We start from the raw sequence: 26446 nt of genomic DNA on the forward strand, positions 1-26446 counted from the left end.
CCACCGCTTCCCAGCTGAGCTCCTTGTAGCTGCAGTCCCAAGCAGCAGGGCTGGCTCCCCTCCCCGCTCCCAAGCGCCATCAACATTTAAAGTGAGAGGTAGGGGTGCACGAAAGTCACTTCCCTGGTCTCGCAGCTTTTCGCGGTGGGGGGGAGGCGCTTCGCTGCTCTCCCCCCGAAGTTCAGGCCGGGGAGGGAGGCTTCCCGCCTCGCCCGGCCAAAATTCAGGCCGGGGGGAGGCTTCCCACCTCGCCCGGCCGAAATTCAGGCTGGGGAGGAGGCGCCTCGCCTCGCCCGGCCGCGAAATTAAAAGTTAAAAAAAAAAAAAACGCCCCCGTGATAGGCTACGTGACGATTAACGTAGCCTATCACGGCTAGATCTGCAAAGTCAGCCATGATAGGCTACGTAAATCGTCACGTAGCCTATCACGGGTGACTTAAAAAAACCAAAAAAAGCGTGTACGCAAATGGCGGCCCCCATAGGGAGCCGCCATTCGCATTCCTTATTTGGTCGCCGTAGTCTACGTAATCTTTACGTAGACTACAGCGACCAAATAAGGAACGGGAATGGCGGCTCCCTATGGGGGCCGCCATTATCCGTACACACTTTTTTTTTTTTTTAAGTCACCCGTGATAGGCTACGTGACGATTTACGTAGCCTATCACAGCTGACTTTGCAAATCTAGCCGTGATAGGCTACGTTAATCGTCACGTAGCCTATCACGGGGGCGTTTTTTTTTTCTTTTATTGGAATGGCGGCAGCGGCAGCCGGTCGAAAGACCGGCTGCCGCTCCCGCCCCGGACGAAGACCCGACGAACTGCCGGCCGGACCCGCCGCTGGGAGGGACATTCGGGAAAGGTAAGTCCCGTCCCGGGGGGGGTGCAGGGTGCGCGGGGGTGTGGAGAATTTCTCCCCGAAACTTGTTCGGGGGGCCGAACATGTTGGCGCTCGGCCCCCCGAAGTTTCGGGGAGAAATTCTCCGCCATCCCTAGTGAGAGGCAGTGACTGAGCCCACATTTGCAGCAGCGTACTCTCAAAGCAGCAGGGCTGCTCCTGTACTCGGCAAAGTGGGATTGAAGGCAATGGCTTGCTTCTGGGTAGACATGTTTACCCCTGTGCATTCCCCACGCCCACGCCCCACGCAACCTTCCCTTCCGCCAATCAGTGCCGCTCCCACCAGCCTGCGCCGAAGCCAGCTGAGGTCACACGGACTCCCAAACAGCACTGAAGCTGCTGTGACAGGAAAATCCGACACAAAATGAGATTGAAACAACCTGGATTTAGGGCAAGAAATGCTGGGCTAACTACGGAGGGTGATGTGCATCATCTGACATGATCAACTTGGGGGGTGCAGTACTGGTGCACCGGAGTAAAAGCCCTATGTAGATGGGGCCTATGTCTGTATACGTGTGTGTGTGTTATATTTCTTGAACATATTTTAATATATGTCTTGATCCTGGTATCTCTGGTATCGTTACTAGAGAATACTTGGTTCTGAAACTCCTAAGTTTCTTTTATGATCATTTGTATTACTTATTTTAGTCAGTGAAATAGATAATAAGATCTTATCAGTACAGCCAATGGAGGAATGGTGTGGAGTGAGTGCAAACTCAAATCCCTAATGGACCATGAAGCTCCCTGGTTTGCCCAGGGCCTCTTATTGTCTTCTCAGCTTAACCCATGTCACAGGGTGGTTGTGAGGATAAAATGGGATGATCCCAGTGAACCCTGAGCTTCTTGGAAAAAATAATACACATTTATGTTTGTTGCATAAATATGAGATAGATAGATGGATGGATGGATGGATAGATAGATAGATAGATAGATAGATAGATAGATAGATAGATAGATAGAGATAGGTTGTCTTCATTTTATTGTATTGTGATTATGAGACTTTTACACAATTGGGTGGGGCAAGGCCATGGAATCAGTTGATTAAAGACAAAAATAATAAGTAGTACTTTCCTTTTAAGCTGTTTTCCCAGTCATTTAGCAAGGCTGCTGAAAAGTCTCTGTGTGAGATTGTTAGACAAAAGTTCTTGCTTCTGGTTGAAAGAAAGGATGCCAGGCAGGCAGCAGTGGATCCAACACTATCTTATTAGTTGTTTTGCAAAACGGGTGCAGAGCAGTCTGGACCCCGAGCTAAGCATGCACAAGTCTTTTATACCCCCCCCTTCACAATTTTCCGTTAGCCACAAGACATGTCAACTGACTGAGCTGTTAGCTGACTCATTAGAGCATGACTGTGTCAGCATGTTTATTTCTGATTATGCCTATGCGACTGTCTCGCCAACCACTTATGGCTTCCCCTTTTTCTAACAAGATCTCTAACCTCTCTTGTAGATTTGCAATTCCCAGCGTTTTCTGGGGAGAGGGACCAAGTATTAAAGCACTATATGTCTCTGGTGTAGATATGAAAAAGGCATTGGATCCAGATTTAGATGTCTGCCACTGGACTTCCCCACTCCCTTCCCACAGCAGCCCCCTGAAAATGCTACACAGAGGGTCGACCCCTCCTGCTGAATGGGCTGTGCATGGGGGATCCCCCAAAACTGAGCAGAGGCACCTCGCATGAGCAGATCCCTTCTGCCAACAGAAAGAGATCCTGGATACAACCTTGTGTTGCTATGAAGACAGGTTAAATTTCTGTAGTGATAACAAGTACTTAAAAATAATATTTTTTGTTTTAATTAAATTAATTGCCTATTCTTTTAATTCCCCAGCAAATTAAAGAAATTGTTCCGGAAGCTAAAGGATGAGAGGCCTGAGATAAAGGAAAATGATTCTGACCCATCCAAGCAGCCTCAGCAATGGGAACTGGACTATGTTTTGGAACCTTTCACTGGCCTGACTCCAGAATATATGGAAATGAGTACGGTCTTTGAATATTGCTTTTCCTCTGCTAGTACCAAAGCGACATTTTTTCTCAAAAGCCATTTGTGCCACCTTTGTAGAGCATGCTAGCTTTGGCCTTGTCCTTAACTATCTAAACACAAATGCCAGATCTCCTAAAATCACTACTGATGAACGGGTATACTTGTAATGATCGGTGAACCAAGCAGGTTAAAGGTTAAAGCATGATGTGACTTGTTTTATTTCAGCAACTTGGTTTTGTGTGTCTTGTGAAGCTAATAGTAAAGTTCAGATCCTGCAAAACGATGTAACTCAGGTTGCAGGGTTTAATCAGTAAGTTAACTGAACAAACCTTCAGTTAATAACTAGTATGGGGCGGGCAGCTTTAATCAGTGAGGGTATACCTTAGTTCATGGGCTGTGAATTAAGGAGAACTGCCATGTGATGTATATGATCAGGTATATTGAATGGGCACACTTAGCAGAAGGGTAGAAGAAGAGACTTGCTGGATCAGATCAAGGGTCCACGTAGTCAAGTAGTGGCAGCCAGATTCCTTTGAGATGCTCACAAACAGGGTATAAAGAAACTGCCTGCCTGCACTTTATGTTCGCGTGAATGTGTGTGGGGAGGGTCCATTGTGGCTAATAGCCATTGATAATTCTATCCTCTATTAATTTATCTAACCCTTTAATGAAAAAAGCCATCTAACCTAATTCCATAAATTAATTATATCTTGTTTAAAGTAGTTCCTTTTGTTCTTTTCTGAATCTCCTGCTACTTAATTCCATTCATCCAGTATTTTGAGGGAGGGAAAATACCTCTCATTCCAACTTTCTCTACACTATGCAAAATTTTATAAACTATCATGTCTCCCCTTAGTCTTTTCTGCCAATAGAAGAAGAAAACATGAACTCATGTCCCTGCCCCCCCCCACCTGTAGGGGGCATGGGTAGAAAATTTGGTTACTGAATCTTCCCCTTGATTTTGAGCCTCACTTATTCTGATTTAGCAAGACCAGATTCAAATTTTAGAATTAGAATATGGTTACTGGAGGCAAAGAGGATGAGGCTGTTCTTCATTTAGGAGTTGTGTAAAGGACAGAATTTCAGTGAGAACTTCACCACTCTTCTTGCGCTGTGTATGAAAAACATGTGCCTGCTGAAATTCCCTTCTACCCAGATGTTAAAGTTAGATATTATTCCAGTTCCAAATAGGTATCGCCTGTTATTACCTGTAATAATAATGGCTCGCCACCCCTGTAATTTTTCCATTTGCACAGTATGCGGAGTCCTGTCTACTGGATTTAAGGAGGATGGAACATGAGAGAAATTAAACTCTCTTCTCTCTTCACCTGCCTATGGTGCTCAGTATGTATCACTAAATTCGGCTGTCAGATCCACTGCTGAATGACACAGACCACCCACATGGAAAGGAAGCTCTTTGAGATGCTCAGCACTGAAGCTGTCATTTAAGATTGTTCTGAAGGGGCATCAGGCAGAAATGAAGATGAAAGGAGCTCTTCAATGGAGCATGCTAACTTACATTCAAAATTGGGCAAAAGAATATGGCTCGTGGAGAGGGAGGGAACTGAGCTCAGAAAGGAGGGTTTTTTTAATTGCAAGAACTAATAATATTGTAGTTGAGTGCAGCAGTGTATCTGTGAGAAGGGTTGGAAAGTACAATTCTGATGTAAGCAAACCGTAAAATGCCATTTAATTTAATTCTGTTTTGAAATCAGTGCTGCGTTGTAGGTTGGTCCCTCTTCACCTGCACTGATTCTTGTTGGCCATATGGACTGGTTGGCCATATGGAGAGGGCAGGACATTCTGAAGAATCCTACTTGTCTGTACATTATGAATAAGATACTCTGAAACAGCACATGTGAATCCCTAGATAGGATCATAGAGTTGAAACAGATCTCATGGGTCATCTAGCTCAACTCCCTGCTGATGCAAGAAATCAACAGCTACAGCATCCCTGGTAGGTGGCCATTCAGCTTCTGCTTTAAAACCTCTACTTAAGGAGACTCCGTGACATTCCAAGGCAGTCTGCTCCACTGTTGAACAGCTTGTACCATCAGGAAGTTCTTCCTGATGTTTAGTCAAAATCCCCTTCAGTCAAAATTATTTGAACCCATTTTTCACATCCTACCTTCCAGAACAACAGAGAACAAATTTGCTTCATCATCCTATGTGACAGCCCTTCAGATATTTGAAGACGGCTATCATATCACATTTTCTCCAGGCTAAACATACCCAACTCCTTCAACCTTTTCTCATAGGACTTGATTTCCAGGCAATGTCTTCTGTAAGGTTCTCTAAAGGCAAATGTACATGTACTAAGAAACAGGGTTCAGCCACCATAAATACCAGGCCCATGCCAGATACCTCCTCCACTCCTATAGTACAAATCACTCTGGTCCTGATGTAATTACCCTGGTTTCTCATCCCCATCAGTGGCAAACAGTCTTATGGAGCAGGGGCAAGGAAACATATAGCACAGTGACATGAAGAGAGGAGGTAAGTTTCACTACACATTATGGAGGTGGGGCTCAACAGAGGGCTACTTTTCTCATCAGGAGCACCTCTGTTCTTATAATATGTAGTTCTGCCCAAAGGCACCATCTAATATTTGTGCTACTTACAGCAAGAAATACCAGGAATAGTTTGTACAGTCTATACCTTATCCACTTGGTTAGTATTTCCACTTCCAGGTTCCTAAACGTTAACATTAGTGCCTAATGAGTCAAGTACTAAACATCATGCAATAACTTCTACGTTTATTTGCAATATCTCTTATCTCAGTTATTGTTCTACCCATCATCCTCCGTTATCCTCCTTACATGCCTTTTATAAATACATATTCCAGCCAATGCACAATGCTCTAGTATGTAGGATTAGACATACTGACCATGGCACCAATAATAAATGAGCTACATTTGCACTGAGGAATCTCATACGAACATAACATAAGAACACAAGAGCCATGCTGGATCAGATCAAGGGTCCATCTAGTCCAGCATTCTGGTCACACAGTGGCCAACCAGCTGCCCACAAGAAACCCACAAGCAAGGCATGAGTGCAACAGCACCCTCCCACCCTTGTTCTCCAGGTTTCTTAGGCTCACTGCCTCTGGTACTGGAGGTAGCACATAGCCATCAAGACTAGTAGCCATTGATAGCCTTTTCCTCCAAGAATTTGTCTAACCCCCCTTTAAAGCCATCCAAATTGGTGGCCATCACTACATCCTGTGGTAGCGAATTCCATAGTTTTAACTATGCCCTGGGTGAAGGACTTCCTTTTATCCATCTTGAATCTCCCACCAATCAGCTTCATGAGATGACCCAGGGTTCTAGGATTTTGAGAGAGGGAGAAAAATGTCTCCCTATCCACATTCTCCACACTGTGCATAATTTTGTACGCTTCTAACATGTCTCCCCTTACCGTCCTTTTTCCCAGGCTAAACAATTCCAGCTGTTTTAATCTTCTCTCGTAGGGGAGATGCACCAGCCCATTGATCATTTTAGTTGCCCTTTTCTGCACTTTTTCCAGCTATACAATATCTTTTTTTTAGGTGTGGTGACCAGAACTGTACACAGTATTCCAAGTGTGGTCGCACCATAGATTTGTATAGGGGCAGTATGATATTGGCAGTTTTATTCTCAATTCCTTTCCTAATTATGCCTACATGGAGTTTCCCTTTTTTACAGCAGCTTCACACTGAGTTATTTTCATCAAGCTGTCCATGACAACCCCAAGATCTCTTTCTTGGTCAGTCACTGCTAGCTCAGAACCCATCAGGTTATAACTTGAAGTTGGGATATTTTTCCCCAACGAGCATCACTTTACGCTTGCTTACATTGAACCGCATTTGCCATTTGTATGCCGATTCTCCCAGTTTGAAGAGATCCTCTTGGAGATCTTCACAATCCCTTTTTGTTTCAACCACCCTAAATAATTTGGTGTCATCGGCAAACTTGGCCATTTCACTGCTCACTCCTAATTCCAGATCATTTATGAACAGGTTGAAATACATTGGTCCTAATACAGATCACTGTGGGACCCCCACTATTTACTTCCCTCCATTGGGAGAATTTACCATTTGTTCCTACTCTCTGCTTTCTGTTCTTTAATCAGTTACTGATCCATAATAGGGCCTGTCTTCTTATTCCATGACTGCTAAGTTTGCTCAAGAGTCTTTGCCGAGGGACTTTGTCAAAAGCCTTTGGAAGTCTAAGTAAACAATGTCTACTGGATCACCCCTGTCTACATGTCTATTGACACTCTCAAAGAACTCTAAAAGGTTAGTGAGGCAGGACTTACCTTTGCAGAAGCCGTGTTGATTCTTTTTCAGAAGGGCTTGTCCTTCTATATGCTTACTAATTTCATCTTTAATAATGCCTTCAACCAGTTTACCCAGACCAGATGTTAAAGTAACCAGCCTGTAATTTCCCAGGTGTCACATTGGCCATCTTCCAGTCCTCTGGTATAGAGGCTGATCTTAGAGTTTGTTGCATATTTTGATTAGAAGATCAGTAATGTCATATTTGAGTTCTTTGAGAACTCTAGGATGGATACCATCTGGGCCAGGTGATTTATTTGCTTTCAATTTATCAATAAGGTTGAGAACACCACTATTTGCCTCAGTTCTTCAGATTCCCTTCCTGAAAACATCCATTCAGGCCCAGGTATCTGTCCTATATCTTCTGCAGTGAAGATGGATGAAAAGAATTCATTCAGCTTCTCTGCAATCTCCCTGTCCTCCTGCACTACTCCTTTAACTCCATTGTCATCCAATGGTCCAACTGCCTCCCTAGCTGCTTTTCTGCTTCTAGCATATTTAAAGAGTTCTTTATTGTTGGCCTTGATGTTGTTAACAATATGCTCTTCAAATTGCTTTTTTGCATCTCTTATTGTCTGCTTGCATCACCTCTGCGCAAGCTTGTGCTCACTTCTCTTTTCCTCACCTGGGCAAGACTTTCATTTTCCGAAGGAAGCCCTCTTTCCTCTAGTAGCTCCCTTAACGCTGCTCATTAACCATGCCAGTGACCTCTTGGACTTGGTGCTACCTGTCCTAACCTGAGGTATACATTTTAGCTGGGCTTCTATTATTGTGGTTTTGAGTAATCTCCAAGCATTCTGAAGGGATTTAGTCCTCTTGACTCCCCCCTTTAACTTCCTTTTCACCATTTCCCTCCTGTTACAGAAGTTTCCTCTTTTGAAGTCAAATGTGACTGTGTTGGACTTCCTGGCAATTTTCCACTTCAATATATATTAAATCTGATTGCACTGTGATCACTGTTTCCAATTGGTCCAACAACATTTACATCTCATACTAGGTCCTGGGCGACACCACTTTGGATTAAATCCTAGGTCGCCTCACTTCTTGTCAGTTCCATGACCAACCATTCTAGGGCACAGTCGTATAGGGCATTGAGAAATTTAACCTCTTTGTCGTGACTGGAACATGCATTTATTCAGTCAATATGGGGGCAATTGAAGTCGCCCATTATTACAACACTTCCTTGTTCAGAGGCCTCCCTGATTTCGTTTTCCATCTCAAGGTCACTCTGAGCATTCTGGTCTGGATGATCACAGCATGTTCCTAGCACTAAATTAGTTCTGGAGCCTGGTATTGTCACTCACAGAACTTCTGTGGAACAGCCTACTCCTTGAGGTGTTCTACTTGATGCTCTGCCCTCTTTGACGTCCAGGGCAACACTTTCCCCACTATGCCATTCCTTGTCCTTCCTATCTCTACCCCAGGACAGTTGCAAACGTTGTTGAGAAGTTTCATTTTGTGAAGTCAGTGCCGGGGATGCTTGGCAGTATAGGCAATCATCTCTCACTAGCTGCCATAATGTCTTATACATTTTCCCTGGTATCTCAAAACTAGAAAAGTTATGGAAGCTAAGGATGCTCAGACAGCAGTCTGTGTGTCATAGTCCTTGTGTGGACCAGGAAATCTAACTGTAACAGTAACATTGCCACAATAAGAGCTTAAACTTAGGCTACAATCCTATGCACATTTTCCTGAGAGTAAGCCTCATTGAACTCAGTGGGACTTACTTCTGAGTAGACATGTATAGCATTGTGCAGTCAAACACTTTAATATCTTAGTCACTTTAATAACTTGAGAGGTTCTTTGTGAGCTAAAATCGATCAACAACAGCAACAGGACATTAATGCTATCCTGTAATAAACTTAAGACTTTGTGAGCTCTGGAACTGGGTTTTGTTTACATCTGTCATCGTGGGAACACCAGTCCCAAGAGACCATGCAGGGCAAGCACTGAGGCTTCCAGCCAGCTAACAGCATGCTTGCAGCACGCTTGCCAAGCGGCAGCAGCAGCAGCGGCCAGGACCGGTGGTTGCTTGCTCCGCACAAAAGTAGACACCAAGATTAACAAGGTTATTAACTTTAAGAACAGTGCATCCCAGCACAAGTCCAGCTCTACATGCACAATCTTTGATTTTGTATTATAAGCTGTCCTGGAAATTTATTTAATGGGTAGCATTTAAATTCCTCTAATAAATAAATAATAAATAAATCTGCTAAGACAAAGAACATTATCCTACAAGCAATTTCTAACTCCTGTATCCAGCCGGCATTTCTGAGAGTGACTTTCTGCTTAGATTGAAATGAACCTATTTGCTCTCCGAGTTCTGTTCTTTCCTTCTCCCATCCAGCATAGCCCAAAAAAGAATCAGGGGTTCCTTTGGTACTTAGTTGGGAAATGTCTGAAAAGTCAACGTAACAGAAGCCTGCTGGAATCAGTGAGAAAACTGGCACCCACATAAACAGAGGCAGAATTAGGTTCAAGCCTACTGAGATTAATTCTGGAGCTTGGGAAGAATTTCCCCTAAAGCAGGAGAATCCATCAAAAAACCCAACTTTCAGGCATCAACAAAAGAAGCATTACCAAAGAGAAAGTCACATTCCTCTGTAATCTCCATGATGTAGCAGGATTTGGAAATGTCATTTGGGGGCGTCATGTGGAGGCATGTTGTATACATTAATTGCTGCTGAGAATTATGAGGGGGATCGTTGCTGGCACTGAACGTTTGTGCGGTTTGCATTTTACCGTGAAAGTTGACATGGGGGGGGGGGGGATCTCAGCGTTCATGAAAAACCCTCTCCTCCACTCCTTTGCGTGTTTTCCCTCCTCTTCGCTGCCGTTGTTCCCCTAATCTGCAGCTGCTTTGGAGGAAAGAGAGATCATCCCCGTTACAGAAGTGACTGAGCCAGTGACATTTTATCCAAATGTGCATTGCACTGAAAGGAACCAAGTACACAGGAATGCCAACTGCATGCAGAAGCAACCTGGAACACAGATGTTGTCCTTCCGTGCTCCATTTGCTTTACTGCATCCCAGTGTGTGGGCACATTGGCCCAGTTACCCCAGCAACTGAGAAGTGTTCCCTACCCCCCAAAACCTTACAAAGGGTGTAAAAAAATGTCCAGTGGGAGTTGAGCTTGTTTCATAGGAGGCAAAATGTTCATGAAGCACACAGCCTCATTCCCTTCCATAATTTGCAGCAGTCAGCTTAATGAGCCTTGATGGTTCTTATAACTCGAAGGTTTCTGTGATGCAAGTATGGAGAGCTCTGCTCTAAATGAGAACTAGTGCCGCATAGTGTAGTGATGAAAGTAAGGGCTGTGGGACAGGAAACCACTGACTAAAAGCTTCCCCCAGCTGGGATCTCACTAGGTAAGCAGTGCAAGGCAAAAGCAAAGGCAGACGCAAATGACAGCGAGGCCAAGGCCAAGGCAATCCATAGCCAGCAAAGTTTAGGGTTTCCTAGTTGTTCAAACCACCAAACAAACCTGATCCAGAAGCCTTCCTACAAGAAACATACGAGGTTAAGAAAGATCGTCTGATGTGGCCTGTTGGTGTAAGGAGCTTCCTTATTGGTGTGACTGACCTCCCTGCAGCTTTGCCTCGTTTGCCCAGAAGTCAGCGATGATGCTCAGGGTGCATTCCCTGTTGGACAGTCTGCAGCTCACCAGTTCAAAGCCCACTGCAGGCTGGAGTCCAACGCGTCATCTAGCCTTATCCAAAATGTGCCATCCACCTAAAAAGTTTATGCACATACAGGGGGAGGTAGGTGGTGGTCTTTGCTGATATAGATGCCATCCAGAGGGTCCCCCAAATGTGCATGGGATAATAAGAGTCTAACTTTCATTGCCCTAGGCACAAAGTATCATTATATATTATCGCTTAAGTAATGTAACAAGCCCACTTCCTTCCATTGTTTTGCTTTTTCATTTAGAATACAGGTGTTTGCAATAGACATGCTATCATTTCTAATCAGGGCTGGGGGATCTTTTTCACCCTCAGGGGTAACCTTCTGGGGGTCTCATGCCAGCAGTGGGCAGGGCCAAGACTAAAAATGGGTGGGACCAAAGCCAAATGTGGATAGGGCCAAAGCAATGTAACACCGCAGCCACACGCACAGCAACTAGACCTGGAAAAAACAGCCATTGGCTCCCACTGGAGGCTTTTCTCAAGCCTGATTGCTGCAAATGGGCCAATGGAGGGGGGTCATAGCATGCAATGAGGGGGGGGGGTTAACCTTCCCTTCCAGCAGTGAGTCCCTCCAAACTCACCTTCCCATGCTGCACTTGGGCTCCAAAAAGACCCCTCCTGGCTCCAATGTGAGGTTTTCTTCAAGCCAAACTGCTGCAGAGGGGACAGGGGTGAGGAGTGGCAGCTGCAGCCCCGTCAGAGAAGCCCCACAGGCTGCATCTGTGCCACGGGCTGCCAGTTCCTCACCCCTGATTGAAATACATGCATTTCTGTTCCGCACATTGAGAATAAGCTTATGTTTCCAGACGAATAGATCAAATATAAAATAAAATAAAAATACAAAATCTGGAGAATCAAAACAACTGAAATAGCAACAGTCCATTCAAATAAATGTCCACAAGCAGGGCAGGAGTGCAGTAGCGCCCTCCTGCTCATGTTCGCCAGCAACCCATCCACCAAGGTGTGCTGCCTTTGGCAATGGGGGCAATACACAGCCACTGTGGTCTGTATTGATGGCTCCTTTAGGGAGGGTCTCCATAGCTCTTTAAAAGGGAGTGCAGTCCACTCCAGAACTGATTGACGCTACCTTGTTGGGCGGACAGTTCATCCATCAACGGTGCCTCCATCTGCAAAAATTAGTTTCAGTTTATTGGCCCTGATCCAGTCCATTACTGCAACCAAACACAGGTTCATCCCTCAGCTGGAAAAGACACATAGAGCTGGGTATCATTAGCACGTTGAAGACAACCAATTCCAAATCCTCATATAACTTCACTTAGCAGTTGCAGGAGGACAAAATAGAACCACGAGGGACATAATCGCATAAATGCCACAGGGTTAAATAGAAGCCCCCCAATACCACATTGGCCCTCCAGGTAGAAATGGAACCACCAAAGGACAGCGCCTCCCAAACCCCAACAAAGAGAGCCTATCCAGAAGGATTCCATGGTCAGTGGTATTGAAAGCTGTTGAGATATCTAGGAGAATCAACAGGGTAGCACTCCCCCTATTCATCGCTGGGTACATCATCTATCAGGGTAACCAAGTCAGTGTCAGTGAAACTAGATTGTAATTGGTCTGTCTGTCTATCATATATATATATATATATATATATATATACACACACACACATACTCTGTCTACCTACCTACCTACCTATCATCTATCTATCTATCTATCATGGCTCAAAAGGTTTATATCTAATATATAAATATAGCAATAGATACCATGACTTAAAAAGTTATTGCAGACTTGTTTTTTAGTCTTCTTGCCAAAGAACCTTAGGAACAATGCTTTTCTGTCTTTTAGTCATACAGTTTGGCTTCGTCACGCTCTTTGTTGCTTCCTTTCCTCTGGCCCCAGTGTTTGCCCTGCTCAACAATGTAATTGAAGTCCGTCTTGATGCCAGGAAATTTGTCAGTGAGCTAAGAAGGCCTGATACAGTAAGAGCAAAAGATATAGGTATGCTTTTTTATTTAAAATTAGGTAGTAATAGTTCATATAAAGAGAGAAACTGAGAGAAGATGATCCTCAGAATTTGCTTAGCAATCAGAACTGGAATGGAAATAAGATACCTTAACAAAGTTTTTCCCTCTCTTACAGGGATTTGGTTTAACATATTGAGCGGCATTGGAAAATTTTCAGTCATAATTAATGTGAGTATTGGCTTATGCTTATTTATGCAATGAAAATAGCAAATTTGATTCAGTCACTCAAGTCTAATTTGAATGGTCGGTGTCTAGAGGGTAGTCATATTAGCCTATTGCAGCAAAGCAAAGGTCTTGTGGCACCTTAAAGATTAACACATCTATTCTGGCAGAAGTCCACGAAAGCTTATGACAGGATAAAGTTGATAGTCAGTAAGGTTCCACAAGATTCTTTGAATTGTCAAGGACTGAAAAAGCAGAAAAACCTACTTGTCTAATTTGCATTAAATTGTTATCTATATATTGTGTATGAACAGTGTCTTAGTTAACACTGCAGACTGTGTACGTTTTCCCAACATTCTGTCCTTGTTTGTAACTTGTCTAGAAACTATTCAGCAATGGGTCTCATTTGACAACCTGTTTTACCTGAAGTCTTAAGCACTCAAGTCACCTTTTAGCACTGCTGCCCTAAGCTTTATCAAGAGACCTGATACGACTCCAAAATTACATACTTGGACCGCTAAGACAATACTAACCCAAAGATCCAAAATGGAATTTAGGTTTCGTATGGTCCACAGCAGGGATCGCAAGCTGGCAGCCCTGAAGCCAGGTGGAAGCTTTACGTGGTGACCCTACCCAATTTTAATCAGGTATCATGAACAGCTTTTCACTCAAAAGAAAAGAAAGCCTCGTCCAAGTTGTGTGTGTGTGTGTGTGTGTGTGTGAGAGAGAGAGAGAGAGAGAGAGAGAGAGAGAGAGAGAGAGTCGACACTCCCGTTCCCTCCCCGGCTCGTCATTTGCACGGCGTGGCAACGCGCTGCCGGGAAGAACCGCGTGGCCAGCAGCACAGTGGCGCCCCCGCCGCGACAGAGCGCGTGGCCGTGTCCCCTCTCCATTCCTGCACCCGCAGAGAAGGGTCCGAGCGGCCCACGCGGCCGGGATCTCTGGAGCGCCTGAGCCGGGTCCCCGGCAGTTCCGCAGCCGCCAAGCCCGCAGGAGACCCGGCAGGCCAGAGGAGACGCCCCGACGCATGGCCCCGGAGACGGCGGAGCCGCCCAGGGGCAGAGCACGAGGAGGGGGACGCCGGGCCGGGCCGAGAGTCCGCCTGCCCAGCGTCCGCGCGGGCGAGGCCGCCCCCGCTCGCGTCCCCGACAGCTGGCGCCGGGCGCGCCGCCTCCGCTCGGGGCGACAGGGCGCCCCCGCCGCCGGCCTCTCCTCGCCCGCCGCCGCCAAGCCGCGCGAGCCCGCAAGCGCCCCCCCGGCTACGCCTCCCCCCTGGGGGCGCGGATCTCGCCCCACCCCGACTGGCGCCGGGGGCACTTTGAAAATGTGCTGCGCGGGAACGGAGCATCAGATTTTCGAAGTGCTGCTCGCGCAAATCGGGGGGGGCGAAATCCCCCCCCCGTCAGGGGCTGTGAGGCAAGCCAGCCCTGGGCGGTGGGGGTGGGGCGATTTCGCCCCCCAAAGCAGCTCCCCTGCCGGCCGAAAGATCCCTCTCTCCGCTGGCGTGCCAGAGGGCAGGCGGCTAGAAAGATCCTCCGCCCCGGCTGGGGGGAAACGCCTTTCGGGGGCGAAGGCGCTGTGCGGTGGGGGGGGGGATGCCCCAGCTCCAGGGAACCCCTTTGGGGCTTCCCAGCCCGGCGCCCTGTGCGGCTCTCCTCGGAAGCGGGGTGGAGTTAAGGTCCCCGCTGCTCCCCCCCGCGTGGAAAGACCAGGTTCCGGGGGGGGGTCTACATCGCGCCATGGCTGGGAGGCGCCCAGAGGGGCTCCCCACGCTGGGCCTGCTCTGCCATACACCGCCTTCTCCCCCAAAATGGCACCCCCCCCCCCGGCTGAGAGAACCCTTTCTGCGGCCTGAGTTTGGGGAGAAGGTGTGTGGTGGGGAGACAGGGTGCCCAGCGGCGGGGGCCCCTCTGGGTGCACCCCCAGCCCACTCCTCCCCAGCCCCCTGCTTCCCATGCTGCTTAACGGCTTCATTCCCGTCTTGTGCGAGAACAGGACGAAGGCTGTGGGCCGTTTCTTCCGCGGAAGCGGGGGTGCCAGGCGCGGGGCGGGCGGGGTGCCAGGCGCGGGGCGGGCGGGCTGCCCCCGCCCCCCCCCGCGCCTGGCACCCTCGCTTCCGCGGAAGAAACGGGAGCTCTCCCAGCTGCCCGCGGGGATCGCGCGCTCTGCCTCGCTTTTGAGAGCCGTCGGGTTTTTGACAGCTCTCGAGAGCAGGGCGGGACCCGCTTGCCGGGCGCAGGGCCGCTCAGCGGGCGGGCCCAGGCGAGCGCAGAGGCTCGTCCAGCGTGGCCGCGGTGGCGGTGGCTCAGTGGGCGTCCCAGGCAGGCAGGCAGGCGCGGGTGAGTCTGACCATCCCCACCTCTGCTACTGGAGGGAGCATATAGCCATCAGGACTAGCAGCTTGAAGGACACAGGTGACAGTGGCTGGAGAGTCTTGGCAGTCCTTTCTATCTGCCTGAAAAGAACCCAGTACAGGCAAAGACAGCAAGGATTAAACCAACTGAGAAGCCACCGCTGAGACGCAAGTCCCTGGTGCTGCTCTTTTGTACGGAGTAGGCCAGGACTCAGGCACTCGGAGAGCAGTTGCTGAGCTGGGAGAGCCCCCTTGGAGGCAGCGGTGGGCCCTTGCACCTTGATGAGCTTCATCTGAAATCAGCTAAACCTAGTAACAGGTGAATGTGTTTGCTTTCACTCGCGTTCAGTGGCCTAAGGCTCATCCTTCTATTATTGTTCCAGCTTCTGCTCAGTCCTCCTTTTAAAAATAAACTATTATCTAACATCCGAAATAGTAGCTTTAAAAATCCATCCCAGATCTATAAGAAAGGCCATAAAATGCTCCCCAAAGTCTTTGGACAAATACCAGAGTCCTTAGCCTGCCAGCCACTAAACAGTATTTATATTAAGCAGCCAAGAATACTGGGCCAGTCTCAAAGTTCAGGTGGAGGGCACATTTCTGGTGGGATGCTTTTCCAAATGACTCTGGAGGCAAATGGTTCTGGAAAGCCCAACTGGTTCACTCTGTCTTCCAATTGCCAAGTGGCTTATCTGTCTGGGGATATTTGAATGATGGATGATCACCATCAATAAAGGGACATCAAAGTACAATTCAGGCATCTACAGGTTCACTTGGTAAAGATTTTCCTTTTCTCCCAGGCCTTTGTCATTTCTGTCACTTCCGATTTCATTCCACGCCTTGTCTACCAATATGCATACAGTCACAACGGAACCATGCATGGCTTCATCAATCACACACTCTCGTACTTCAATGTCAGCCATTTCAAGGCTGGAACCCAGCCAGAAAGCTCACCGTTTGAACAGGAGGTTTCCTTTTGCAGGTAAAGCAGACTTACCAACCCTTGACGGATGGATTTAAGACTTATTAAGAGAGTAATCCCGACATGTGGTCCCACTGATTTTAGAGGGTTAAACTTAGTCAAGAGAATAAGAACCATAGGGCTGCCTCTGATCATAGAAGACCTTGGGTACATTTTCCTGCAGCATTTTAACTTTCCTGGAAGCTCCTCTCTTTTGCTCAGAATGCACCATTCTTTGAAATGATCTCATCCGCTGGCTCTTTAGGCAGGGCCAGCCCTACCATTAGGCAGCGAGAGCAGCGACCGCAGGTGGCAGATGCTGAGGGTGGGCAGGAGCTGCCCACCATTTCCACTGAGTTCCCTGAGCTACCCTGCCCTGCTATCCCAGGCTAATCTGCACCCTGGTGTGCTGGAGGAAGCTGTCTGTTCACCAGTGTTGCAGTAAGCTGGTCCAGACTGGATTGCATATGTGGAGTGTGGAGTGGGTGCCATCTTGTCCTTTCTGTCAGATAGCAAAATACGTTGGGCCAGCCCTGTCTCTAGGAACCTGATATTCCTTTTTAAATCATTTAGAAACAAATACGAAATGGTCACATACTAATCAATGGGTCCATATTTATTGGGGGCAGTCCCTATTTTGTGATCCCTGCCCTATATAAATCAATGTTCCTGGCTTGGTTTGGGGAGAGATTTTGTGGGTGCCTTACTAAAATGTTAGCGTGTGCCCAACTTGCCACTGTTGACATCCAGCTCCATTCTCAAGTCTCTAAAAGTTAAATCTCTGGATGTGAATGGGTGCACCTTGACTCCAATGCACATGTGTGTATATTAATGCATGATGTACTACACAGCCAGCTATTTCACACTCTAAAGCTGGCAAAATTCATTTGAATTGTTAAGTATCATAGCATTGTTGTTGTTGTTCAGTCGTTCAGTCGTGTCCGACTCTTCGTGACCCCATGGACCATAGCACGCCAGGCCTTCCTGTCCTGCGCTCTCTCCCGGAGCGTGCTCAAGTTCATATTCATTGCATCCGTGATGCTATCAAGCCATCTCATCCTCTGCCGTCCCCTTCTCCTTTTGCCTTCAGTCTTTCCCAGCATCAGGGTCTTTTCCAGGGAGTTTTCTCTTCGCATTAGGTGGCCAAAATATTGGAGCTTCAGCTTCATTATCTGTCCTTCCAATGAGCACTCAGGGTTGATTTCCTTTAGGATAGACTGATTTGACCTCCTTGCAGTCCAGGGGACTCGTAAGAGTCTTCTCCAGCACCACAGTTCGAAAGCATCAATTCTTCGGCGCTCAGCCTTCCTTATAGTCCAGCTCTCACAGCCATACATTACTACTGGGAAAACCATAGCTTTGATTAGACGGACCTTTGTCGGCAAGGTGATGTCTCTGCTTCTTACTATGCTGTCTAGGTTGGCCATAGCTTTCCTCCCAAGGAGCAAGCGTCTTTTAATTTCAGGGCTACAGTCACCGTCTGCGGTGATCTTGGAGCCCAAGAAAGGAAAATCTGTCACTGCTTCCATTTCTTCCCCTTCTATATGCCAGGAAGTGATGGGGCCAGATGCCATGAGCTTAGTTTTTTTAATGTTGAGTTTCAAACCAGCTTTTGCACTCTCCTCTTTCACCCTCAACAAGAGGCTCTTGAGATCCTCTTCGCTTTCTGCCATTAGGGTGGTATCGTCTGCATATCGGAGGTTGTTGATAATTCTCCCGGCAATCTTAATTCCGACCTCTGATTCATCCAACCCGGCATTTCTCATGATGTACTCTGCATATAAGTTAAATAAGCAGGGTGACAATATGCAGCCTTGTCGTACTCCTTTCCCAATTTTGAACCAATCGGTTGTTCCATGTCTGGTTCTGACTGTTGCTTCTTGACCCTCGTACAGGTTTCTCAGGAGACAGGTAAGGTGGTCTGGTACTCCCATCACTTTAAGAATTTGCCACAGTTTGTTGTGATCCACACAATCAAAGGCTTTAGCGTAGTCAATGAAGCAGAAATAGACGTTTTTCTGGAATTCTCTTGCTTTCTCCATGATGCAGCGAATGTTGGCGATTTGATCTCTAGTTCCTCTGCCTCTTCTAAACCCAGCTTGTACTTCCGGTAGTTCTCGGTTCGCATACTGCTGAAGCCTAGCTTGTAGGATTTTGAGCATCACCTTGCTGGCATGTGAAATGAGCGCAATTGTGCGGTAGTTTGAACACTCTTTGGCGTTGCCCTTCTTTGGAATTGGAATGTAAACTGACCTTTTCCAGTCTTGTGGCCACTGTTGAGTGTTCCAGATTTGTTGACATATTGAATGCAGCACTTTAACAGCATCATCTTTTAGGATTTTAAATAGCTCGGCTGGAATAGTGTCATCTCCGCTAGCTTTGTTGTTACTAATGCTTCCTAAGGCCCACTTGACTTCACTCTCGAGGATGTCCGGCTCAAGTTCAGTGACGGCACTATCATGGCTATCAGGGACATTAAGATCTTTGCTGTATAGTTCTTCTGTGTATTCTTTCCACCTCTTCTTAATCTCATCTGCTTCTGTTAGGTCCCTGCCTTCTTTGTCCTTTATCATGCCCGTCTTTGCACAAAACGTTCCCTTGAGATCTCCAATTTTCTTGAAGAGATCTCTAGTCTTTCCCATTCTATTGTTTTCCTCAATTTTTTTGCATTGTTCATTTAAGAAGGCCTTCTTGTCTCTCCTTGCTATTCTCTGGAACTCTGCGTTCAGTTGGGTATATCTTCCCCTTTCTCCCTTGCTTTTCGCTTCCCTTCTTTCCTCAGCTACTTGTAAAGCCTCATCAGACAGCCACTTTGCTTTCTTGCATTTCTTTTTCTTTGGGATGGATTTCGTTGCTGCCTCCTGAACAATGTTACGGACCTCCGTCCATAGTTCCTCAGGCACTCTGTCTATCAGGTCTAATCCCTGAAATCTATTCCTCACCTCCACTGTATATTCATCAGGGATATGATTTAGGTCATACCTGAACGGTTTAGTGGTTTTCCCGACGTTCTTCAATTTAAGCCGAAATTTTGCAAGAAGCAGCTCATGATCTGAGCCACAGTCAGCTCCAGGTCTTGTTTTGACTGACTGTATGGAGCTTCTCCATCTTTGGCTGCAAAGGACATAATCAATCTGATTTCGATATTGACCATCTGGTGACGTCCATGTGTAGAGTCACCTCTTGTGCTGTTGGAAAAGAGTGTTTGCTATGATCAGCATGTTCTCTTGGCAAAACTCTATTAGCTTTTGTCCTGCTTCATTTTGTACACCAAGGCTATGCCTGCCTGTTATCCCGGTGATTTCTTGACTTCCTACTTTAGCATTCCAATCCCCTATGATGAAGAGGACGTCTTTTTTTGGTGTTAGTTCTAGAAGGTGTTGTAGGTCTTCATAGAACCGATCAACCTCAGCTTCTTCGGCCTCAGTGGTTGGGGCATAGACTTGAATTACTGTGATGTTGAATGGTTTGCCTTGGATTCGTACTGAGATCATTCTATCATTTTTAAGATTGTACCCCAGTACTGCTTTTCCCACCCTTTTGTTGACTATGAGTGCTACTCCATTTCTTCTAAGGGATTCTTGCCCACAATAGTAGATATGATGGTCACCTGAATTAAATTCGCCCATGCCTGTCCATTTTAGTTCGCTGATTCCCAAGATGTCGATGTTCAATCTTGCCATCTCATGTTTGACCACCTCCAGCTTACCTTGATTCATTGATCTGACATTCCAGGTTCCTAAACAATATTGTTCTTTACAGCATCGGATTTTCTTTTCACCGCCAGACACATCCACAGCTGAGTGTCCTTTCGGGTTTGGCCCAGCCGCTTCACTCTTTCTGGCGCTACTTGGAAATACCCTCTGCTCTTCCCCAGTAGCATATTGGACACCTTCCGACCTGAGGGGCTCATCTTCCGGCGTCATCTCTTTTAGCCTTGTGATACGTTCCATGGGGTTTTCTTGGCAAGAATACTGGAGTGGGTTGCCATTTCCTTCTCCAGTGGACCACATTTTGTCAGAACTCTCTGCCATGACCTGTCCATCTTGGGTGGCCCTGCACGGCATAGCTTATGGCTTCACTGAGTTACGCAAGCCCCTTCGCCACAACAAGGCAGTGATCCATGAAGGGGATCATAGCATATGTTGGGACAATTATGTTTTTCTTTTAACCCAAAGAATGAACACCCTCTTTGCTTTTAAACCAGTGCAACGCTGTTTATTTCAGAATAGATGAGTACAATAGGTGGAAAAGAACTTAAAGAGTATGTCGCTGTGTGGGGTGGGGGTGGGGGTGGGCACTCAGGCAGAGATCCATGATCTGAGAATAGGGTAGGCCTGGTCTCCTTTCATTTTGGAGTTTGCGGGGGGGGGGAGCATTTTGAGGCAAACTCCCAAAATGGAAGAAAATGAGAGGGGACACATTATTTGAGGGGAGAGGAGGGGGCTTACACTTCCAACTGGGGAGGGGATTCTTGTCTCCTTTTTTCTTTTTATGTCCCCCCTTCTCATTCCCAAAGAGCTAGGATCGAGTCCAACCCTCTGCTCAATGTAGGAATCCAAAGAATCTGATTCTGTAGCCAACTGTGGATCCACCGGATCGTTGTTTCATCTAGCCCACTTTGAGCTAGTTTGCTCATCGGGATATCATGGGGCACTTTGTCGAAAGCTTTGCTGACAAGACTGCTCGACCAAAGTTGCAGTCCTTTCAGGCCCCAGCATCCAGTCAATAATGTGAAATAAATGTGGACGGCTTATCCCATGTTGCAGCTTGACAGAGTTCTCGGACTGATACACATTTTCCAAAAGCTGTTGATGTGGCCATACTTCTCATCGAATGCACCCTAACTGACCTGGACAGGTCTAGCCGCACTATTTATGGCCAATTTAATTACGTCCACTAAGTAGGATGATAATCTCTGCGGAGAGACAGACATTCACTTTTTCACCCCTCCACAACAGAGAAAAAGATAGGGATGGTGGAGAATTCTGCCATGGACTCCAATGAGGCCTGATTCTTTAGAATCTGCCCCCCCCCCCCGGGAGTCTGTGGTGGAATGGACCAACCCCCATCCGCCACCCCGCGAAGTTCACCCAGACGGACCATACCTGCCACCAGCCGGGTCTGGGTCCATCTGCAGCCGTCCGCTCCCAGTCTGCGGATGCAAATGGCATCCGGCGTAGCAGACACCATTTGCGTCCCTGCTCTTTTCGTGATAGGCTACGTAAATCTTTATGTAGCCTATCATGAAAAGAGCAGGGATGCAAATGGAGTCCGCTACGCCAGACGCCATTTGAGTCTGCAGACTGGCAGTGGGCGGAAGTCCAGCTACAGACGGACCCGGCCAGTGGCTCCGCAGACTTGCTGCAGAGCGGAGCTGGCCAGGGAGGTTTCTGGGGGGAGGAACGGATCACCTCCCCCCCCATGGACCCCCTGGCGGACTGGTGAGTGGGGTTCGTACACCCCTAGAAAAAGAAAATCTATGTTCGGGACATACAGGAACCCAGTGTTCACCTGACATCTAACCTGTGGAGAGTTGATTTCATGGCATTGGACAGAGATTGAAAAAGTGTTGGCAAAATAATGTCCTAACTGATGTGAAAGTCAAAGACTACTTTAGGAAGAAAAGCTGCATCCAGGCGAAGTACAGCTTTATCCTTATGGAAGACAAGGCGTGGGGGGTCAACATGCAATGCACAAAATTCTGAGGATCTCCTTGCTGATGTAATAGCAACAAAGAAAGCCACTTTCAAAGTCAACAAGTGCAAGTCCATGGTGGCAAGAGGTTCAAATGGCTTGGACAGAAGAGCCTTTAACACTACTGATAAACTCCACTGCGGGACAGGTGAACATATTGGGAGCACCAAAAAATCGTCTAAGCAATGGGTGTGTAAACATAGAGAAGCCGTGTATCAGTCTGTGTGAAGTGGGAATGGCTGCCAAGTGTACTCTAATGGATGAACACTTTAACCCCTCTTAAACAGTGAATTAAAAACAGAAAGAACTCCATCAACTGGGCCCCCAACAGGGTCAAATCTGTATGCTTTGGCAAAGGCAACAAATGACTTCCATTTGTTGGCATACGATCTCATTGTTGGCTTCCTGGCCACCTCTAGAATAAGATTCAGATTGTGTGAGAGGGAGTGTGACTACTCCCTTCGAAGATCTGCCACGCTGTTAACTTGACCACCCCTATGTCTGGATGTCAAATCTGACTTCTGTGTTTGGATAGGAGGTTGGTGTTGATGGTAAGCAAAGGAAATTTCCTTGGGCTAATTTGAGTAGAGTGGGAAACCATATTTTTTTGTGGCCACCAAGGGATGATGAGGATGCAATTTGTTCCACCCTGATTTTGACAATCGCTTTTGCCAGAAGGGGAAATGGGGGGAATAGGTAAAATAATTCCCCATCAATGACTGAACAAGAGCATCAGGTAACTTCCCTTGTTGGACTGTGGGAATGCTGTGGACATAATATACCTCGACTTCAGCAACGCTTTTGACAAAGTGCACCACGATATCCTGATTAGCAAACTAGCTCAAAGTGGGCTAGATGAAACAACGATCCGGTGGATCCACAGTTGGCTACAGAATCGGACTCAAAGAGTGCTTATCAATGGGACCTTCTCAAACTGGGGAGAGGTAACGAGCGGGGTACCGCAGGGCTCAGTCCTGGGCCCAGTGTTCTTCAACATTTTTATGAATGACTTGGAGGAGGAGGAGGTGCAGGGAATGCTGATCAAACTTGCAGATGACATGACATTGGGCGGGATAGCTAATACCGTGGAAGACAGAAACAAAATTCAAAGTGATCTTGATAGGCTGGAGTGCTGGGCAGAAAACAACAGAATGACATTTAATAGGGATAAATGCCAAGTTCTGCACCTAGGAAAAAGAAACCAAATGCATAGTTACAAGAAGGGGGATACGTGGCTCAACAACACTACAAGCGAGAAGGATCTTGGAATTGTTGTCAATCACAAGCTGAATATGAGTCAACAATGTGATGTGGCTGCAAAAAAGGCCAATGCTCTTTTGGGCTGCATTAATAGAACCACAGCTTCCAAATCCCAGGAAGTACTAGTTCCCCTCTACTCAGCACTGGTTAGGCCTCATCTGGAGTACTGTGTCCAGTTCTGGGAACCACATTTTAAGAAGAATGCTGACAAACTGGAGAGGGTTCAGAGGAGGGCAAGAAGGATAATCAGGGGACTGGAAACAAAGCCCTGTGAAGAGAGACTGAAGGAAATGGGCATGTTTAGCCTTGAGAAGAGAAGACTGAGAGGAGATAGGATGGCGCTCTTCAAGTACTTGAAAGGTGATCACAGAGAGGAAGGCCAGGATCTCTTCTCGATCATCCCAGAGTGCAGGACACGGAATAATGGGCTCAAGTTACAAGAAGCCAGATTCCGGCTGAGCATCAGGAAAAATCTCCTGAGCAGTACAACAATGGAACCAATTCCCTGGGGAGGTGGTGGGCTCTCCCACACTGGAGGCGTTCAAGACGAGGCTGGACAGCCATCTGTCGGAGATGCTCTGACTTGGATTTCTGCACTGAGCAGGGGTTGGACTCGATGGCCTTGTAGGCCCCTTCCAACCCTACTATTTTATGATTCTATGACAGTGCGGGAGGGTTCCCGCCAAAACATTCCTCAGCTATGGAAGTTTCCTGAATGAGGCTCTGCGCAGGCACAGAGCCCATATGTGTGAATGCACAGATGACCACTCGAAGAACCACCATTGCGGGTGAGCAACCTGCCTTTTTCGTCTGTAAAGATAACGTTCATGCTCAGCAACCCTTCTGGAATCTTGTAGCTTTCAGGAAATTCTGTCAGAGCCACAGCTTTGATTGCAACCTTTTATTATGTGAATTCCTGAATTATCTAACTGATAGGCAAAATTAGAGAAGATGCAGGAGAAACATGAAGCATCTTCATATATATGTTTTTTTATATAGCAGTGATGTGATGCTCTGACTTTGTTTGGAAGAAAGAGCTTAACCTTTTCCCTGCAGGCAGTTTATCTGTTACAATTGCCCAGAGCTGCTGTGCTTGTAGCAGAGGAAGAGACAGATGAAAATATATTTTGCCCCACCAATGGAAAAGCAGTTTGGGATTGTGATTTTAACCAGAAAAACAGCCCTTGGGGAAATAATTAGGCACTCCCTGGCCCCTTCCACTGCTCTGATCAAGTACGGAGGGCCCCCACCCTACCCCCATAGAAGTATGAAGAAGAAGAAGAAGAGAGGCATATTACAGTATGTGTCTCCTATGTCACAACGAGTTAGGCCTTTAACATAGAAATAGGGATAAATTAGTCTTTTTCTGGTCCATGTCATTTCCACATGTTTTCAATCATAAGTCCATTCCTTCCTATTCCTACATCAGTCTGACATAAAACACACACACACACACGAAAAATCACATTTATTTTTATGCACCATGGGTCGGGGACACGTGGTCTGCAGGGCCTCCCCAGCCAGGCCCCAGGCCCTCCTAAGCCCCATCTCCCTGACAGCAGTTAAGATTGAAAAAAGCCTCCCACTGGAGTGAATGGGAGACCTTTTCCGAGCCTACTTTCAGCATAGAGGGTGACTGGGATGTTGCAGCTGGGGAAGGATACACTGTGATTGCCCCCCACCCCTGAAAATCACCTGGCACAGCACCTAGGCTGTGGATGGATGAACATGAAAGAGGTGTGTATGTGGCTTTGCCCCCCTCCCCCAGCTTGTGGACCCTGAAACATGAGGGAATGCGGCTCTTGGAATAAAAAAAAGGTACCCCCCCTCTGCTATGAGCAATCTCTCTCTTGCCCTATTAAAGCACACACATATACAAAAAATTCATTTCTGTTCCCAAAAAAGTAGTTGAGCTCTTTCATTCTTACATTTCTCTGACATTTGCAATTCAGTGTTATTACAATGAACAGGCTTCGCCATAGATTAAGCTTTCTTAAATAGAACCCATAACAAAAGCTCAAACACTCCCCAGTGATGCATTCTTGGAATAGGTCGGGCAACATTTTAGACACTGCTCTGAACTCTCTGGCATTCATTTTAAATAAACATTGCAGCAGCACTAATCTGTGGTATATAATTAGCCGTAATGATTTTTTCAGAACAAAAAGGACTTTTTATTTAGCTCAAGGCAAACTGAAAATAATATTCTTCTCAGTTCAACACTGCTCAGATATGGATCCTCTATATCAAAGTATTAGACTTGGACATGGGTGTTTTCGTGAGGCTCACCACGTACGAGCAATGCTCATTTGACAGAAAGCAGCAGCCAATCCCAGCCCTCTGATGCACATCAAACATTTGTCTCATTAATATATTTTTATGTGTAGACTTTTCATTGTAACATACAGCACAAATCAGCCAGAGTGGAGCACTTTTAATTCCCACTTATTTAAATGGGAGAGTTAAGCACATCCTCTAAATCTTTCTTATTGAAATTAGTGAGATTTAAAAGTACTTCACTTTGACTTGATGATGCCCATAATGTGGCAATCGGTATTTGGTCACTAATCTTGACCTGTGAAATGGCAATAATAACCATCAGCCTCAACAGACTGTTGTGTGAATGGAAACATAAATAAATAAACAAATAGCAAAATCCAAAAAAAGGGTAAGATGGCTAAATCCCATTGATTATAGATGCTTAAATATTTTCATTGAAATTAATGGAAATTAAATTTCAAAGATCCTTGACAATGAAGATTCCTTATTCCTATTACTATCAGCAAAATATTTGCCCGAAGTGCAGATCTTTACTGTGTCCCATTGAAATGAATAGCAGCTAATCTCTTCTATGGGAGAAAGTAAAAGGGTGTGCTCAGCCAATATGTTGGCTAACCTGCCCCTTAGTCGTCACAGTCTGTGGGGGAGTAGGTTTTTTTGTCTGGCTGATCGCAGGCCATTGACGTGGCCCCATGCATAAGCCCAGCCTGGTGTCAGTATGGGGCACTCTCTGGCAGGTGCTGGGGCCGTGAATGCCTGACCTGCTCCCCATTAGAAAGAGTAATCGAGCACTTACATGGCTGCCATTTTAATTTTCCACAATGCCCCAGAGGGAAACTATGCTGAAGGCATGCTGGGAATTTA

At 46.5% G+C, this 26446-nt stretch overlaps 1 protein-coding gene across 1 annotated transcript in view; it reads left to right on the top strand.

Moving 5' to 3' along the window:
* The window catches only part of ANO2 (anoctamin 2), a 290238-nt gene that overhangs the window by 248018 nt on the left and 15774 nt on the right, over positions 1-26446 (top strand). The window contains exons 20-23 of the mRNA XM_084811922.1: positions 2724-2872; positions 12691-12843; positions 12985-13037; positions 16185-16366. Of these exons, the coding sequence (XP_084668048.1) occupies positions 2724-2872; positions 12691-12843; positions 12985-13037; positions 16185-16366 (537 nt within the window). The remainder of the gene's footprint in view (positions 1-2723; positions 2873-12690; positions 12844-12984; positions 13038-16184; positions 16367-26446) is intronic.

The sequence above is a fragment of the Heloderma suspectum genome, chromosome 7, assembly GCF_057233095.1.
Source record: "Heloderma suspectum isolate Gila_16-S chromosome 7, 16-S_ref, whole genome shotgun sequence".
In the NCBI taxonomy this organism is placed as follows: Eukaryota; Metazoa; Chordata; class Lepidosauria; order Squamata; family Helodermatidae; genus Heloderma; species Heloderma suspectum.